The sequence below is a fragment of the Pistacia vera genome, unplaced genomic scaffold, assembly GCF_008641045.1.
Source record: "Pistacia vera cultivar Batoury unplaced genomic scaffold, PisVer_v2 Contig473, whole genome shotgun sequence".
NCBI lineage: Eukaryota > Viridiplantae > Streptophyta > Magnoliopsida > Sapindales > Anacardiaceae > Pistacia > Pistacia vera.
In genome coordinates, this window is record NW_022196305.1 from 269,706 (window position 1) to 285,012 (window position 15,307).

General features: G+C 34.6%; 3 protein-coding genes across 5 annotated transcripts; 1 reads left to right on the forward strand and 2 right to left on the reverse strand.

The window, feature by feature from the left end:
• Window positions 1-3,505: 3,505 nt before the first annotated feature.
• LOC116146159 (non-functional NADPH-dependent codeinone reductase 2-like) lies at window positions 3,506-4,893 on the forward strand. The gene is made up of 4 exons (XM_031431562.1): window positions 3,506-3,832; window positions 3,927-4,170; window positions 4,258-4,437; window positions 4,656-4,893. The coding sequence occupies exons 1-4, from the start codon at window positions 3,513-3,515 to the stop codon at window positions 4,878-4,880; spliced, it is 969 nt and encodes a 322-aa protein (XP_031287422.1). The 5' UTR covers window positions 3,506-3,512; the 3' UTR covers window positions 4,881-4,893.
• Window positions 4,894-5,836: 943 nt separating this feature from the next.
• Window positions 5,837-9,426, reverse strand: LOC116146148. The gene is made up of 7 exons (XM_031431554.1): window positions 8,958-9,426; window positions 8,241-8,381; window positions 7,794-8,159; window positions 7,337-7,579; window positions 6,682-6,774; window positions 6,381-6,581; window positions 5,837-6,291 (listed from the first exon to the last, which is right to left on the reverse strand). The coding sequence occupies exons 1-7, from the start codon at window positions 9,255-9,257 to the stop codon at window positions 6,079-6,081; spliced, it is 1,557 nt and encodes a 518-aa protein (XP_031287414.1). The 5' UTR covers window positions 9,258-9,426; the 3' UTR covers window positions 5,837-6,078.
• Window positions 9,427-10,215: 789 nt separating this feature from the next.
• Window positions 10,216-13,855, reverse strand: LOC116146153 (zinc finger MYND domain-containing protein 15). 3 transcript variants are annotated; one of them, XR_004130470.1, is made up of 11 exons: window positions 13,777-13,855; window positions 13,395-13,525; window positions 13,111-13,224; window positions 12,883-13,001; window positions 12,384-12,442; window positions 12,211-12,311; window positions 11,972-12,059; window positions 11,467-11,575; window positions 10,882-11,255; window positions 10,632-10,745; window positions 10,216-10,557 (listed from the first exon to the last, which is right to left on the reverse strand). XR_004130470.1 is itself a non-coding variant. In XM_031431558.1 (11 exons), the coding sequence occupies exons 1-11, from the start codon at window positions 13,494-13,496 to the stop codon at window positions 10,465-10,467; spliced, it is 1,143 nt and encodes a 380-aa protein (XP_031287418.1). In that variant the 5' UTR covers window positions 13,497-13,647; the 3' UTR covers window positions 10,216-10,464. The 3 variants fall into 3 exon arrangements, 1 of the variants encoding a protein (XP_031287418.1); XM_031431558.1 differs by lacking the exon at window positions 13,777-13,855 and having other exon boundaries at window positions 10,882-10,953; window positions 11,084-11,255; window positions 13,395-13,647; XR_004130471.1 differs by lacking the exon at window positions 13,777-13,855 and having other exon boundaries at window positions 12,384-12,433; window positions 13,395-13,647.
• Between the last annotated feature and the right edge of the window lie 1,452 nt (window positions 13,856-15,307).

Sequence of the window (15,307 nt, forward strand, 5' to 3'; positions counted from 1 at the left end):
CACCTCTATTACCATCTTTCCACTCACCGACCTTTCCTCTTTAAAACCTCCAACATCCCAGTCTTCAATTGTTTGCCAATCATCGTCCTAATTTATAGAGTTTTCTATGAACAGTAAAATTGGTAAATCAGTCCGGTGAAGGCCCTAGGTTCTGGTTGAACAGTTCAATCAGCTGGGCCAGACCAAGTTTTAAAACACATTAGGGAGGCTATATGTAGCATGGTTGAATTGAATTTTAAGTGCATTTGAATGCATCATTCATGTAAGTTAGGCACCGCCTTAAACGTAGTACTACACATATAATATTTTTATATAATATTTCTCATATAACATGACATGACAAATGATGATTAGATTAACATTTTTTTTAATTTAAATCAATCAATTATCTTTTATAACATTGTATGAAAAATATTGTATAAAAATATTATATGCGCCGTAGTACTCTCATGAGATTCCTTTAGAACATTTATGGTACTATAGAGTAACCACGTTACCCATATCATCAGTTACATAGTTTTTCAAATGATTAATTACCAATCAGATAAAGATTGAAAAGAGAAAAAATATGAAAAATCCTGAATATATCAATCAATATTACTTTCGTGTATTTATGTCACTTGTGAATTTTTTCTCTCCTCTATCTTTAAATTAATTGTGATAGTTATTATAATTAATAATTATTTGATACACATAAAACCTCAACAAAAATTCATAAGTGATGTAAATGCAATGGTTAATAGCTACCTCTAGATAATCAAGTGGTTCGATAAAAACTATTAGTCTTCGATGTATTACTCATGAGGTTCTGAATTTGATTCTTTCTTCGATTATTAATAAGAATAATCACTGAAACTCTTTACCTGGCCGATAGTTATAAGGTCTCGGGAAATTAGATGAATTACGTGTAAATTGGTTTGAATACTTTGGATCACAAAAAAATAAAAAAATAAAAAAAAACTACATTGTTAATGATACAAATGACTTTGTATCCAGTGGCATTCTAATTTTTTTCATTCCATGTCATCGAAAGTATAATTAGTATATTGCGTCTGCGCAGGGTTTAAGTTGGCCGGTTTTCTAACGAAAATATTTATTTTTAGTTTTCTTGCACCGTTGTACGGACTATAATAAGAAGGATGAACTTGTTATACTAAATATATAAACCAAGCACCACCTCTAACATCGAAATTAAAGACAATCTGTTAACAAATCTCTCTTGGAAATTAAAGATTTATATTTCCTCATTCCTGTGATTGCAGAAGATCAGCACAGAATCAATTAATGGGGTCAAAGGACACATCGTTTGGGACCTCATGGGCTGATCAATGGGACTCCAAAGAAAATCCAACTGCAAACGACCCTTCAGCCTCTGACACGGCCAAGAAAGGCGGCGATGGCGGCGGCGGCGGCGGAAAGTCTAAATATTCAAAGAAGGTCGAAGAAGGTCTTGGAAAAACTAAAGCGGCTGCCGTTACTGGCATGAAGAAAGCTAAGCTAGGAGCCTCTTTGAGTTTTGGTTGGATCAAGCAGAAGTGTAGCAAGAATTAATTAATTCATTCATAAACAAAGCTAAGAGTTTGTTATTTTATGCAACTTCCGCGATCATCATTCTTTCTTCTTTTATTTATTTACCAACTCTATTTCTTTTGATCATCTTTATAGCTGGATATGCATTTTCTTTGAATTCTGAGTACATAATTTTATTATCTTCATCATCATTTTAATCTAAGGATGTTGCCGGCTGATTTATTAATCTTATGACAAGTTTTTTTTCCATTATTGTTGTTTTATTTCAGATTCCGTGACATTTTCTAGATATATAATCTTAAAAACAACTCCAAAAGAAAATTCAAATGTGTGCAATCTTAATCCTGCAGGTTTTGGAATTCTATACTAGAACTTAGAACTCTTACTTCTATTATGACAAGAACAGAATGTTAAGTTTGATAAATCCCAGGAGTTAGGCAAATTATTAAGTGTGATTTTTGTTTTTTCTTGCATGAGGAAGTAATTGGCGATGGATGACTGAAAATGGTAATATAGGTGTCATGGGTTTGAGTATGGTTGGTCAACAACCTTCTCTCTCAGAGACAATTATACGAGGAAATTCCTGTTCAACAGAACATAAGGAGGATGCATGGGAATCAAAAATCTTAAATGCCCGAGTCCCATTTGTAAAATAATTGCCAAAAGGCAGATGCTTGTGCTTGTTTAGAGTGGCGATCCAATATATTTTTATATTTTTGGGTACTAATTAAAGAGATACACTACATTACATAGTGCATCAAACAAAAAATGGCATAAAGGAAACTAATTGTCACATATAATCCACACAGGCCTGAACGCCCTAAACTGGCCCAGACATCTCTAGAACTGATACGAGGAATAACTCGAACGATCTTAATTTTAGGCACTGATAATTTAGCGATCACAGAAAAATCCGCTGAAGTTTATGTTGTAAACGTTGAGCTGTGCTATTTGATTGTTCTTCTTTGGCTCTGGTTCTGAAATGTCGCTGGCTTAGAAGACGTGGTTGGCGCTTTGTATTTTATCGTTTAAACAATTTTACGAACTCTGACCCACAGAAAGCATTAGAAAAAAGCCAATCAAGCCTTCTTTAGTGAGCCTCTGCCTAGCAACGGAACAAGATCATAAAGCAATACCACCTCACTAAAACTTTACGAGAAAAATTGTTTCGTTTCTGCCAAAGCTAATTTCCCAACAAAATTTCCAACCTATGAATATAAATCTGAAACATTTCCAACCAAAAACCGTCATCCCATCAAATAATCAATAGCAATCTGGCAGTGATCAGAACAAGTTTTTAATATTATATCGCAAGATGGCGAGTTTGTGGTTGTGGTGTCAAATTTAGGCAGCACTTCAAGTTCCAGGTCTTATAGTTTATATCCCTGTGAAAAGGTTCAACATCTATTAATTCCATTTCAGCGCTTCAATTTATTCAAATATCAGCGATGCATGTGTTATGATTTCACCCATTAGTTAAGTTGTGTTGAACGAAGATTCAAAGACCATTATAATTCCTGACTCTTGGATACTCATCACGGTCCAAAGAAGATGAAGAGCAAATTCAGGGTTAGGAAATTAAAAAAAAAAAGGGAAGAGAATACATATGGAAATAATCTGAAAAGAATGTTGGCAGTAGGCCTGCATGAATATTTGCGGGTTGTATGCATTGCCCACATAAAAAGAAGAATTTTGCATCAGTGGGTTTATATGTGAGAAGAGTTGTCGTCCTAAAATAAGTAATAAAAACTTGTTACTTAATCCTAGGCAAGATCCTCTCTCTATTAGTGGATGAGCGTCAATTCTAAACAAACTAATGTGGTCAAGAATGACAAAATTAGTATTCATTTATTATTGACTGGGTCAGTTTCTTCAATTCCTAGTTTTTTCATCAGATTGCCCATTAATCAATCCTTCAACACTTAATTGTAACTCTAGCATATTAGGAAATTAGACCTGCTAGAGTTTCTGCTGCAATAACAATGGATTCAATCAGTGTTCCAGAAGTCACTCTAAAGCCTAGCGATCGGAAAATGCCGATGTTGGGGTTGGGCACATCAGCCTCCCCGTTTTCAGGATCAGAAAGTACTAAACTCGCGATTCTTCAAGCCATAGAACTTGGTTATAGACACTTTGATACGGCTTCTCTGTATCAAACAGAGCAGCCACTTGGTGATGCAACAGCCGAAGCGCTATCTCTTGGCATAATTAAGTCTCGAGATGAACTCTTTATCTCATCCAAGCTATGGTGTAGCGACGCTCATCATGAACTTGTTGTTCCTGCGCTTCAAAAGAGTTTACAGTAAATCATTTCTCTCTAATTTTGCATGAAATTTGGTTTATCTCTCAATGTCAACATGTAGATCTCTTATCCTTTTTTTGTTGTGATTGTGCAGTAATCTTCAGTTGGAGTACCTTGATCTCTATGTAATACATTGGCCTGTGAGTTCAAAACCAGGAAGCAATGAGTTCCCCATAAAGAAGGAAGATTTTCTCCCCATGGATTTCAAGTCTGTATGGGAAGCCATGGAAGAATGTCAAACTCTTGGCCTTACAAAGTCCATTGGAGTCAGCAATTTCTCGTGTAAAAAGCTCAGTGAAATCCTTGCTACAGCAAAGATCCCTCCGGCTGTCAATCAAGTGAGTTTTCAAACCTATCTTGGTCATTTTCTGGTGAAACCTTGTGATTTTAATTAATTACAGTGAGGTTTATTGCTATTTGAAAAGGTGGAGATGAGCCCACTTTGGCAACAAAACAAGTTGAGAGAATTCTGCAATGAGAATGGAATTCTTGTTACAGCTTATGCACCTCTAGGAGCCAGAGGAACAATTTGGAGTAGCAACAGAGTTATGGAATGTGAAGTGCTGAAAGGAATAGCAGAGGCCAAAGGGAAGACAGTTGCTCAGGTACTTCTAATTTGACATGGCATCTCAAATAGGAAAAGATGTTTTTGTTGCATAATATAGACTTACTCTCACTTACATCTTAAAAAGCCACAAATATTCCGTAGTTCTAAGACTTTTAATGATTTAAATTAATTTGGAATAAACAAATGTGTGAGCATCAACAACTATTTACACCACTGGAAATTACCAACGTTCCATTGATTTTGGGTTGACAACAGGTATGTTTAAGGTGGGAATTTGAACAAGGTGTGACTGTGGTAGTAAAAAGTTTCAACAAAGAGAGGATGAAAGAGAACCTTGAGATATTCAACTGGGAATTAAGTGAAGAAGAGTCCAAGAAAATCAGTGAAATCCCACAAAGCAGAGGATGCGTTGGCGAAGATTACATATCTCGAAATGGACCAATCAAGACCATTGAGGAGCTGTGGGATGGTGAAATTTGATTTCAGTTATTAATCATAGCTAGAAGTACATTCTTTGTAATGATATACTGTAATTTTTATCAAATATGAAGAGATGTGGAATGCAGAAATTTGGTTCTAGTGATAACAAGATTTATTGTAGTAGCATTTTATCATTTTAATATTGGAGGCTTCAATAGTTTCTAGCAACTCAATTTTAAACTGATTATATAAAATACAGGAAAACAGGATCTTACAGAAAATAACACATAAAGAGAAAATGTAATTTGTCAAAGAAAATTTGGTATCTCATTTCGCAGTTACTTTAATGTTGCCTGAACATTGGAAATATTCTTGCGTATATTGATGTAAATATCTGTATTGTCTTCAAAAGAGGTTTTCAAAAAGGCCATTAAACAACACTTATCACAAGCTTTTAACTCGTACTTGGTTTGGTAAAAGAGTGATGTTATACATATAAATTCTTATAGATTTATACATGTAATAACACTCTTTTATTGCTGTATAAATTATCATTTACTCATTAAACATTCAACATTATGGAATTGAAGTTCAAAATTAAACAAACGCCAAAAAGCAAACAGAAAGTGTTTTATGCCGTACAAGCCTTCGTTACACTAAAAGGTGTGATGATGCAAAATTCTTTGCTCCTAGAAAACACTACTTCATTCAGCTTCCAGGATCACACTAAAAAATCCATACCATAGTTTGTATGCTTCCTTCACGTCACACTTCTTGCAGATTGATCGTATTATCATTTTACCTTATTATAATCTAATTTAATTTCCACTTTCTGAATTATTTATCACTTGAAAAAACACTTGCATCCACACAGTACCAAGAGGTCCAACAATGGTAGGAATTGATTATGTATTGCAGGAGGGAGAGAAATCTTTCCTTGCCTATCTACATATTCAAGCACAACCGTAATAATTCTGAAACAACTAAACAAGTATCAACAAATTATAGAGGAAACGAAAACGAAATATCTAAATCCGTAAATAAAAGGTATTCAGTCATTCTATTTGAATTAAACATATATACAGACGACAACCCTGGAAGAAAGTAGGTAAGTATACGGTGCTCATATACATGTTCTCTTATTGTTCTTACCCAAATAGCTCTGGGCTTAATAAATGACATAAGACACGCTAGAGCTGCAGTATCAGAGCATCCTCCCAAAACAGCGATAACACAAATAAGCAAATTGTATTTGAATTTAACATTGTGCGGGCCTGTCATAACTAGGAGGTAAAGATGGACAATTCTCATTCATGTTTGCATATGGCTCTATTGTGTTATACTGAGGCAATTCCATCCTATACTCGCCAAGAATCTGACAGAATGGGAGCTTACCATCCTTGTTGTTACACCATTTTGGTAGGTGCGTTTGATTATTCTCAAAAATCTTAAGTGTATATGCATCACGAATCTGTTAACAGGAAAAATTTCAGAATACACCACAATGAAATAGATCACAAACATAAAATAAGAAAGAAAAATTAACCATTTAAAACTTACAGTGAATTCAGTCACTTGAATAGAGTTAGAAATAGAACCAAAGATACCAGCTTCTTTATACATTTCAAGGATAAAGGCAACACATGTAGTTGATTTTCCGTCACTATATACCCATTCATCTTGCTCTGGGATGGTAAGTAATTGATCAAAGGACATGCCACGCTTTTCAATCTCATCTAAAATTCCATAAAGATCCAAACCCTGATAAAAACCAGTGACAGAGTGACACAAATTAACTATGAAGTACATGTGAATTGATCAGTAAACAGAGAAGTATTAATCTAGAAATAACAAAAAGTACCTCAGTTCCAAGCCGCTTATTTAATGCTTCATTCCACATGTTTGCAGCATAAGCTGGCTGCACCCGAGTCCACATAGACATGACAGAAATAACCTGGCAATTGGAATTAAGAATTATGAACCTTGGTTACAAAGTCTCCAACATCAAATTTTATCTAAAAAGTTAAATGATTGCGTAATGGGCATGTAGACTATTATATTTTTTTTTCCAATAAATAATAGCAATAACCATTAAAGCATGACCACCAACTTTCACCGATGATATGATATTGGATTTAAGAGGAAAAGTCTTAATATAACCATGATTTACATACACTGAGAACCATACAAACCAAATTCTAAGTTTACACAATTTGCGCATTGCACCCACACCTTTTGTGTCCAAACATGCATGGATCCATGTAATGCCAAGCACTCAGACTTGTACAGGGGAAACTTAATGCCATAATGTTACCTAAAATAAAACCAAAAATATTGCCACCACCATTAACATACCCTCCAAAAAGTTTCTAACATCTGACTACAATAGGGAATGAAATACTTATCAAGTGGTATGACAATAATTTAATTGCTTGTATTTCATGTAGAAAGCAAATTCATTGACACACATCCGTCTTATTAATCTATATCACAAAAAATGATGAGGAGATGCATACCAAGTGAGCATCAAGAGGTGGCGGATAGTTGTCAGCTATGGTGTCAATCCAACTAAATATCATGTTATGATAACCATATGGCTTTCCTGACATGCTCCGGGTGTATTCCCATGCTGCAGTAGCGTTGAATTTTGCACGCATGTCTGGATGTAACGGAAGTAAAGCTATTTGTGGATTAGAATCATCCTTTAGTGCCAACTGCCACCATTCATCCCATGGAATTACTACTATAATTTCTTCTCCCTGTAAATTCATAAAAGTTATGGTGTAAGGACAAAATGACCATCAAGCTTTGTAAAACATACAATCAGTTATTATCCACAACAATGCTTTAAAAAAGAGGACCAACAAGACACTGTTATTATCCACATGAATACTTTAAAAAAGAGGAGCAACTAGACATTGTTATGCAATGATATATTTGTGATCTGCAAAGTATATCCTGTTCATCAAATACCTTTTCATTCTCATGTCCTGATTCACCAACCCAAAGATTACCCTCTTCATCCTTTAAACAAACTGCTGTATGACCAGCAAATGCTCCAGTCACCCATTTTTCCAGTGACTCAAATCCACCCCACCTACCACGGATCTTTGATACTGCCAAGAAATCACCAGAGTGGACATCTTCTGGATTTATGGTTGCACACCAAGGCTGAGGACGCTTTTCAAATGATGCACCCATGTGCTTCTCTAGAAAAGCTATATTAGCATTCTGACCCCAACCAGTATTAGAAAATAGGGGTAAGACATCAATTAAAGAAAGCAAGGTCCCCATCATTCCTGAAGGCATGAGAAATACGGAGACTCCATGCTGCTTTACCTGCTCAGTGGATGGTGAGAAATAAACTTCCATAAAATAATTTTTTTAGGAAAACGTTAAGACAACAAAATAAAAGCGTACATATTCCAACTCTGCGGGTTCCTCCCAAGACTCAAAATTCAATGTATGCTCCCGAGCAGAGAAGTAGTAGTCCCAAGTTACCCTGTAGGGCGTTGCAAAAACATATAGATCCATACATGTCCAGCTATGCGCATCAGATGTCTGCCAGTAGAAAAGAAAAAATTCTCCTAAGATACAGAAGGCAACTTTAAAAAAGAAGATCATAATAGGTCAAGACAATAAAACATTTTCGATTATAAGAACCTATATTTATTTGCTTACTCAATTTCTACTTTGTATCTTTCTAAGAGAATTTGATTATAAGGACAGAAATTTGACATTTCAACTGATCAATATCTACATGCTCCTTAAAATGTATTGCACTACCATAAATTGCGGTCTAGAAGTTTGATTGCTATTGAAGAAACATTAAAGATACTTCACACTCATAAAAACTAAAACCGCCACAAATAGAAAACCTCTCAGTTAAGCTGAGTTTTCCATATTCGTCAAAGAGAAACAACTTCAAAATATTGTCTTCAGGTTGAAGTTACTTTCTTTTCTAACTCATCATTCCTTCAGCAATCCCCAAACAAAGTAAAAGAGCAAAAAGTCATATAAACAAATACTGAAACCAAGCATACAATACCAACTCCAATTAATTCAATAATCAACCAAACACAACATTCTCCCTCCGCAAAAACTAATAATCAAAATTACAATAAAAACCACAGTTACCGTAACATGAAGGACGCCGCCGCCCAGGCCCGGGTCACGATCACCTTCGGTGAACTCAAGCCGGGCTTGGTTACCGTAAAAGCAAGCTCCTTTCCATTCAATTGAACCGTTATTAGGGGTAACCGATCCAACATAATACGGCAATAAATCAACCGCACTGTGAAAATTATTCAACACCGGCCAAGATATCTGACGTGGCAGCACCGGAAGCACATCCTTCACTCTAAACGGGACCTTCAAACCTTCACAGAAACCTAATCCAAAGAAACATAATAGCAATACCAATAAACACCGAGACATTGCTAGGGTTTTTTTTTCCCTCTTTTTTGGTTGGACTGTGCCGATAGGAACCCTAAGATTGAAGAACTTAATTAGTTAAATTGTACAGTACGATCCATGTAGATTGAGGTTGGCTTCGGAAAGAGAGAGAGATTAATATCGTTCTATTTGGAATTGGATTATTTAGACATGGTGAGGTTTAGAGTTTTGTTCGTTATCGTAACGACGACGTTCTGTACATTGAAGAAGACTGACGCTTACGTGGCGAGCCAATTGGTTTACGCGTGTCAGTTGGTTTTTCTCCATGTTAGGGTTGATTTTTCTGGTACACGATAAACCAAATTTGAACTTTAGTTGGAGAAGACTTACGGCCGATGCACGTCCTCTTTTTTTTTTTTTTTTTTTTTTTAAATTCTAAAATGGTTTTATTCCACTTGATGTCTCTTGATCAATTTAATTAATGATTAAAAATTAATCAATTCTTCCCAGAGATTACTTGATTTTTGTTTCTTAATTTGACCAAATACACAAAACCATCGTCAGAACAGTCATACTATCAATAATTCTCAGTGAAAGGGTTGGTTAATTTGTCGCATTGAGTGATCAAACCTTCGTTAGTCCAATGAATTTGGAACTTGGGCTCATCCAAAAATCATGAATAGTTGGAGATTAATTTATCTATGCCAACCATAAAAATTTATAGCTTACAGCAATAATAATCTTAATAATTACTTAATTAGTTTATCCATGTTTAATATGAATCATGTATATCAACATGACAACATCATTGTGAGTTGCCAAATTAATTAGTATACAACAAATTGAGGGGATTTACCCAATAGCTTCGGAGGATTAGTTAAAGTACATATAAACTAACTTAAACACCTTAGGTAAAAAAAAAAAAAAAAAAAAATTGAATTATCAGCCTACGTTTACAAGTTTTCATTTTCTATATTCAGATTTAAAACTACAATTATTAGTTACAGTTAACAGTTACAGACATCAACAATCAGATGTGGAAATAGTTTATAGATCAAAAAAACATGGTGATACCGCTTCAAACCTTCATGAACACCTAAAATTAAATTGCCATACTACTCCATCAATAAACATGTAGCCTTGGACTTGAAAACTCAATTGAAATCATTACCTGCTCATAACATTAAAGGGTTTCAAATGATGTTTGAAAAATGCAAAAATTTCAAAACATGTCTCTAAGCAAATTCCTTCACATCCCAAATAAGAAGCAATTTGAGTAGCAAGGAAGAAATAGAGCACTGTCTTCCACCACCATCGGCTGCCTAAATGGATTTAATTGAATCTACAAGGCAAGGGCTTCAATTAAGAATATGATCAAAGTGAGGAGTTTTAGCTCATTAATAAACACAAACTCACAGGAAGTTTAGGAGGATGGCCAGTTATTGTGCTTATGCAAGAAGCTGCAAGATGACAAGCTTCTTCACAATAATCAGAAAACACTGCAGGAACATTTATCTCCCTTATTAGCTCCTGAAGTTTGCACATCCAAGCAATTAAAAGAAGTGAGCAACAAGGTTAAAACTTTAACAGTTTACAAGGTAGCCCTGCTTATACACACGCATAATCAAAATATGTGAACGAGATGCTAAGGGCATTAAAGACATACAATAGTCGACAGCCAACTTGAATAAGCAGCAATGCCAGCATTTGGAGCAATGATTAAATGAGGAACAGAATCCTGTCCATCAAACAGAAGTCATTTTAAACTACAAGAAATAGAACTGAACAGCTAAAACATATCCAAGATGAGAAGCTTCAAATGGAAAAATAAGTATATATCTGTGCAGTGTGCACACAGAAAGAAACACCTTTGCTATATCTCCATAACGATCATGATAAAATCCTTTGTGAAGCCGCAACGTTACTGCTGAAGATTTAATCATGCCTGTGCTCGAACTGAAGTTCTCACTTGAAGATTTGCAAATGCAATCAGTATCAGCGCAATGAGCATAACTGCAAAGGTTGATCATCTCACCATTCCTAACCATCAAGAAGAACGAAAAGAAGAGTAAATATCCGGAAGGAGCCAAACAAAACCCTATTCAACCTAAATCTCATGAAAATAACAAAAGTAATCCTTGTACAAAACTTGATCTATTTAAAGTTTAATTTTTAATTGTATGTTTAGGCTGCTAAGCAGTCATTGGAAGATAAACAATTAACAACATCCATTTTGAAATTTACAACTAACCTATGTTGCGGAATTTCTGGCCCAATAAGCTCTATATCCACCTTTACACCAGGGAAAAGTGCAAGCAACTCACCAAAGACAGAAAGTTGTAGAAGCTCTTTCTCAGGCCCTAAGGAAATTTGAATTATGAATCAAAACTTGATTAAAAGAAGCCAAAAGATACTGCTACAGCCGAATACTAACATGATCTTGGCATAAATTGCCAAAGTGCAACAGTCAAGGTAAGTACACCCCCTGATGGAAAGTAATGCAACATTAACAATCTCTACCCTGTTGGACATTATTAAATCATCTTCAGAATTATCAGTTCCAAGGCTAACAGATACAATTTTTGAACCCAGTCTAACTTGTCAGTATGATACAATGTTTGCCTATATACCAGGAAAGATGGAAGATATTACCCCAACTGCCTTAGAAACGGAGACAGGTAGGGTAGCAGGTGAAAAAATACAACAATTTAGAAATTGAGTGCTTAGAGAGTGAGAAGTTAGAGGAGACAACATACCAAGGTAGTGGATGCACAGTTTATCACTGATCTTGGAATTAAAGCTTCTCAAACCAGCAACTTGAGTGGCATAATATATTGTAAGCGGCTGTAAAGAAAAAACAAAACGAAATAATCAGAGAACAACATGCATATCTTTGTACTGGAAATAAGTGACAAACACCAGTTGAGAATGAAAGTGGTTAGCTAAACAAACACAAGCCTCAACTCATTGTTTAAACACACTGTATATATCATACCCAGTGAAGAAGCAAAGCAACAGGTGAATGTAGTGGAATGCTCCTCCAGTCAAAGTAATTCTTCCAACTACATAAATGCTTTGATATTTGAAATGAAGGCTCTGTGTGGTTACACAACAAACTCACAAACCTAGATATTTAGGTGGAAAAAAAAAAAAAACAAATGATGATACCTGAACATGGGCACAGTATACTAGGTAGATTCCAACCTTCATCTGTTGACCTGCCAGTACCGTAAAATATGTAAACAAAATTGAAAAAGAAAAAAAATATATCATGATTTATAAAATATTTCAATCCAATGATGACCCGATATCTAAAATAAGTCATTTGTTCCTCCAAGAGCAAGATGAGGTTTTACTTTGAAATGATCAAGAATCCTATTTACATTTTAAGATCAGGAAACCTTTGAGCACCTATAAAAGATGTTAGTGAATTACATCACCTTTTGTCTCTTTACTAAGTATATAAATCTCTCGTAAGTGATTATCCAAATTGTATAAATTTAACCTCAATAATTCCTTTTCACAACACAAATTACTACCTCTTTCGGTTATGTGATGTGCAAAATCAGCTTACTTATAGTTGCTTATAACTACTGTCTGTATAGCCAAAGATAACATCTGACTGACTACTAAGGAACGAAACACAAAACAGAAGATTAAAAAATACCTTGCACAATCAAATGAAGCAACGGATAAACCGCAGCAACATTCATACATCCACATTCCTACTCGATGAACGCCCCTTTTGCTCAGGAATGAACACCTGCTCTCCTGCTTTTCACACACCTAGCAATATTACACCAAAAGAAGCAAAAAAAAACTCAATTAAAAGTGCAAAACAAATACACTCTTTCAAAGATACTTGCAATACCCCTCCCAGAAAATAACCAATCACCTGAACTGTAGATTCTTCACTAAACGTGAAAGGAAAATCATTCAAGACATCTACATGCTTCATTTGTTCTTCTAACCTTTCACACTCGTCTTTATGATCACTCCAATGTAAAAGCTGCAAATAAATATCTTAGGTGATGATTTTGAAATTAAATACTAAACGAGAAAATGTTAAATTTTATGTATAATTTCCGTTTAAAGTAGCTTAAGGGTTTCAAGCGGAAACTCTTAAATTAAATTGGTGAACAAACAATTAATGGTTGAATGTTTAAAAATAAGGGGCACCTGGTGAGAGGCGGAACAATAAGCAACAGCTCCACAGCGACCGCAGCGTCTTCTGGCTGGGCCTATGCAACGATTTCCGCGCCCCTTGCCAGCACACTCCATTGTTTTTGCAGTCTTCAGTTTTCAATTTTCTTTTAATCCCAAAAATATAGAGGGGTGTTATTTCTAAACCTCAATTTATAATAAATATGTATATTTCAAAAATTAATCTATTTTAATTTTATTGGTAATTAACTTCTTCTTCTTCTTCTTCTTCTTCCTTGTTTTTCTCCTCCTTTCAACTTTATCTAGAAACAATAGAAGGAGAAACTCAAAACTTTATTAAGTTTTTATAATGAAGTATTGATAGACGATGAAAAATCAGAGCATATTTTTAGTTTACCAGACTAAGAGTCCAAAGTGCATCTTGAATCTTTTATTTTTCTTAAAGTTAATGCGTCATCTAATAATCTATATTGTTCTACTTTGAGATGATGATCCACATTTCGTTCTTTTTAATTAATAATTTTTGTTTTCTTATATTTTAATGGGTCATATAGAAGTTTTGGTCCAGCTTAATGAGCCCAAATCGTTAGGTTGGGATGGGCGCAGACAATATTCAGTCTTGGACCCAACCCATAATGAATCCCTTTATTTAAATCAAATTTATTTGAAAAAAAAAAAAATGGGTAAGACTTTATTTTTTATATTCTTATATGAATAATTATTATAAATTTTACATGTAAAGCTTAACATCACATGCCAAAATATAATATCCAAATAAAACTCAAGAATAAAAATGAAAAAAAAAAAAAAATCTAAATCCAACCCAATTTATTGATGAGGCAGTAAGCCTGTGTTTGAGAATTACAAGCAAATCACTCAAATGTATGGTCAATTTTTTGTAAATTAGGTTTTCTCTGTAATGTTTTCATATATCCTATAAGGGTAGAATAATTAATAAAAAAAAAATGTTAAAATTAGGCCAAACTCAATCCAATTTGTATATTAAAAAAAATGGAATAACATATTTTAAATATTTTTAAGTTAAATGGGTAATCCACAACTCCATATCCGTATCTGTGCATGTGCAGTGCAAAGAGGCACAATCGTTTGAAGTAATGATATGTGTCATGCCTAACACAGCATCAGCACGTATATCTTGACGGTCCAATAATGTGCTGTTGGGTCAAGACGTTACCCCCTTCATCTTGCTATTAAAATTAAATTAATCGGGGATTATTAATTAGTATCCATTTTGTTTCTCATTCTGCTAACTGCTCATGCATCACTAAATTAATCAGGTTTAATTTATAGTATACTTCAGATTAAACCTGGCTTAAATATAATGAAGGAGAGCTATTTTGATGAAAGAGATTAGTAACCGGCCACTGCCGTTGTCCCCACGGAAGCGAACAAAGAAGTATGCATTTGGTCCAGGCTTGAAGTGTAAGGTTTATGGAAGGTGACTGGACAGTCGACAACTAAACAAAGCCATCCCTTTTAGTGTTTCCCTTGAGAAGATGGTAGAAGCATACCATTATTTATCATAAAGTAATTGGGCTTAGATTGTCTGTTCAAGAATCTAACTTTAGCTTTTCGTATCCTTTGTTGTTCAGTCCGACCTAACGTTTCGCCCAAGCTGTTACTTCTTAGAAACATTATTAACATGTGCAAATGCTTAGATATATTGGACCATGTCCATGTTCTGTATACGGCTACCTCAGCAGCATTAGTCGTTAGATGTCCTTAAAGTGAATGATTTGTAATTTTTGTCCCTTTATTGTCAAAATCTGGAAAGTTTATTCTCTAATTAATAATATCCCTAAAAATTATAATACTTGTTATATCGCCTAATATCTCAATTTTTTTTTTTTTTTTTTCTTATCATCATCATCATCATCATCGAAGGTTTTCAAATTAGTTAGCACACA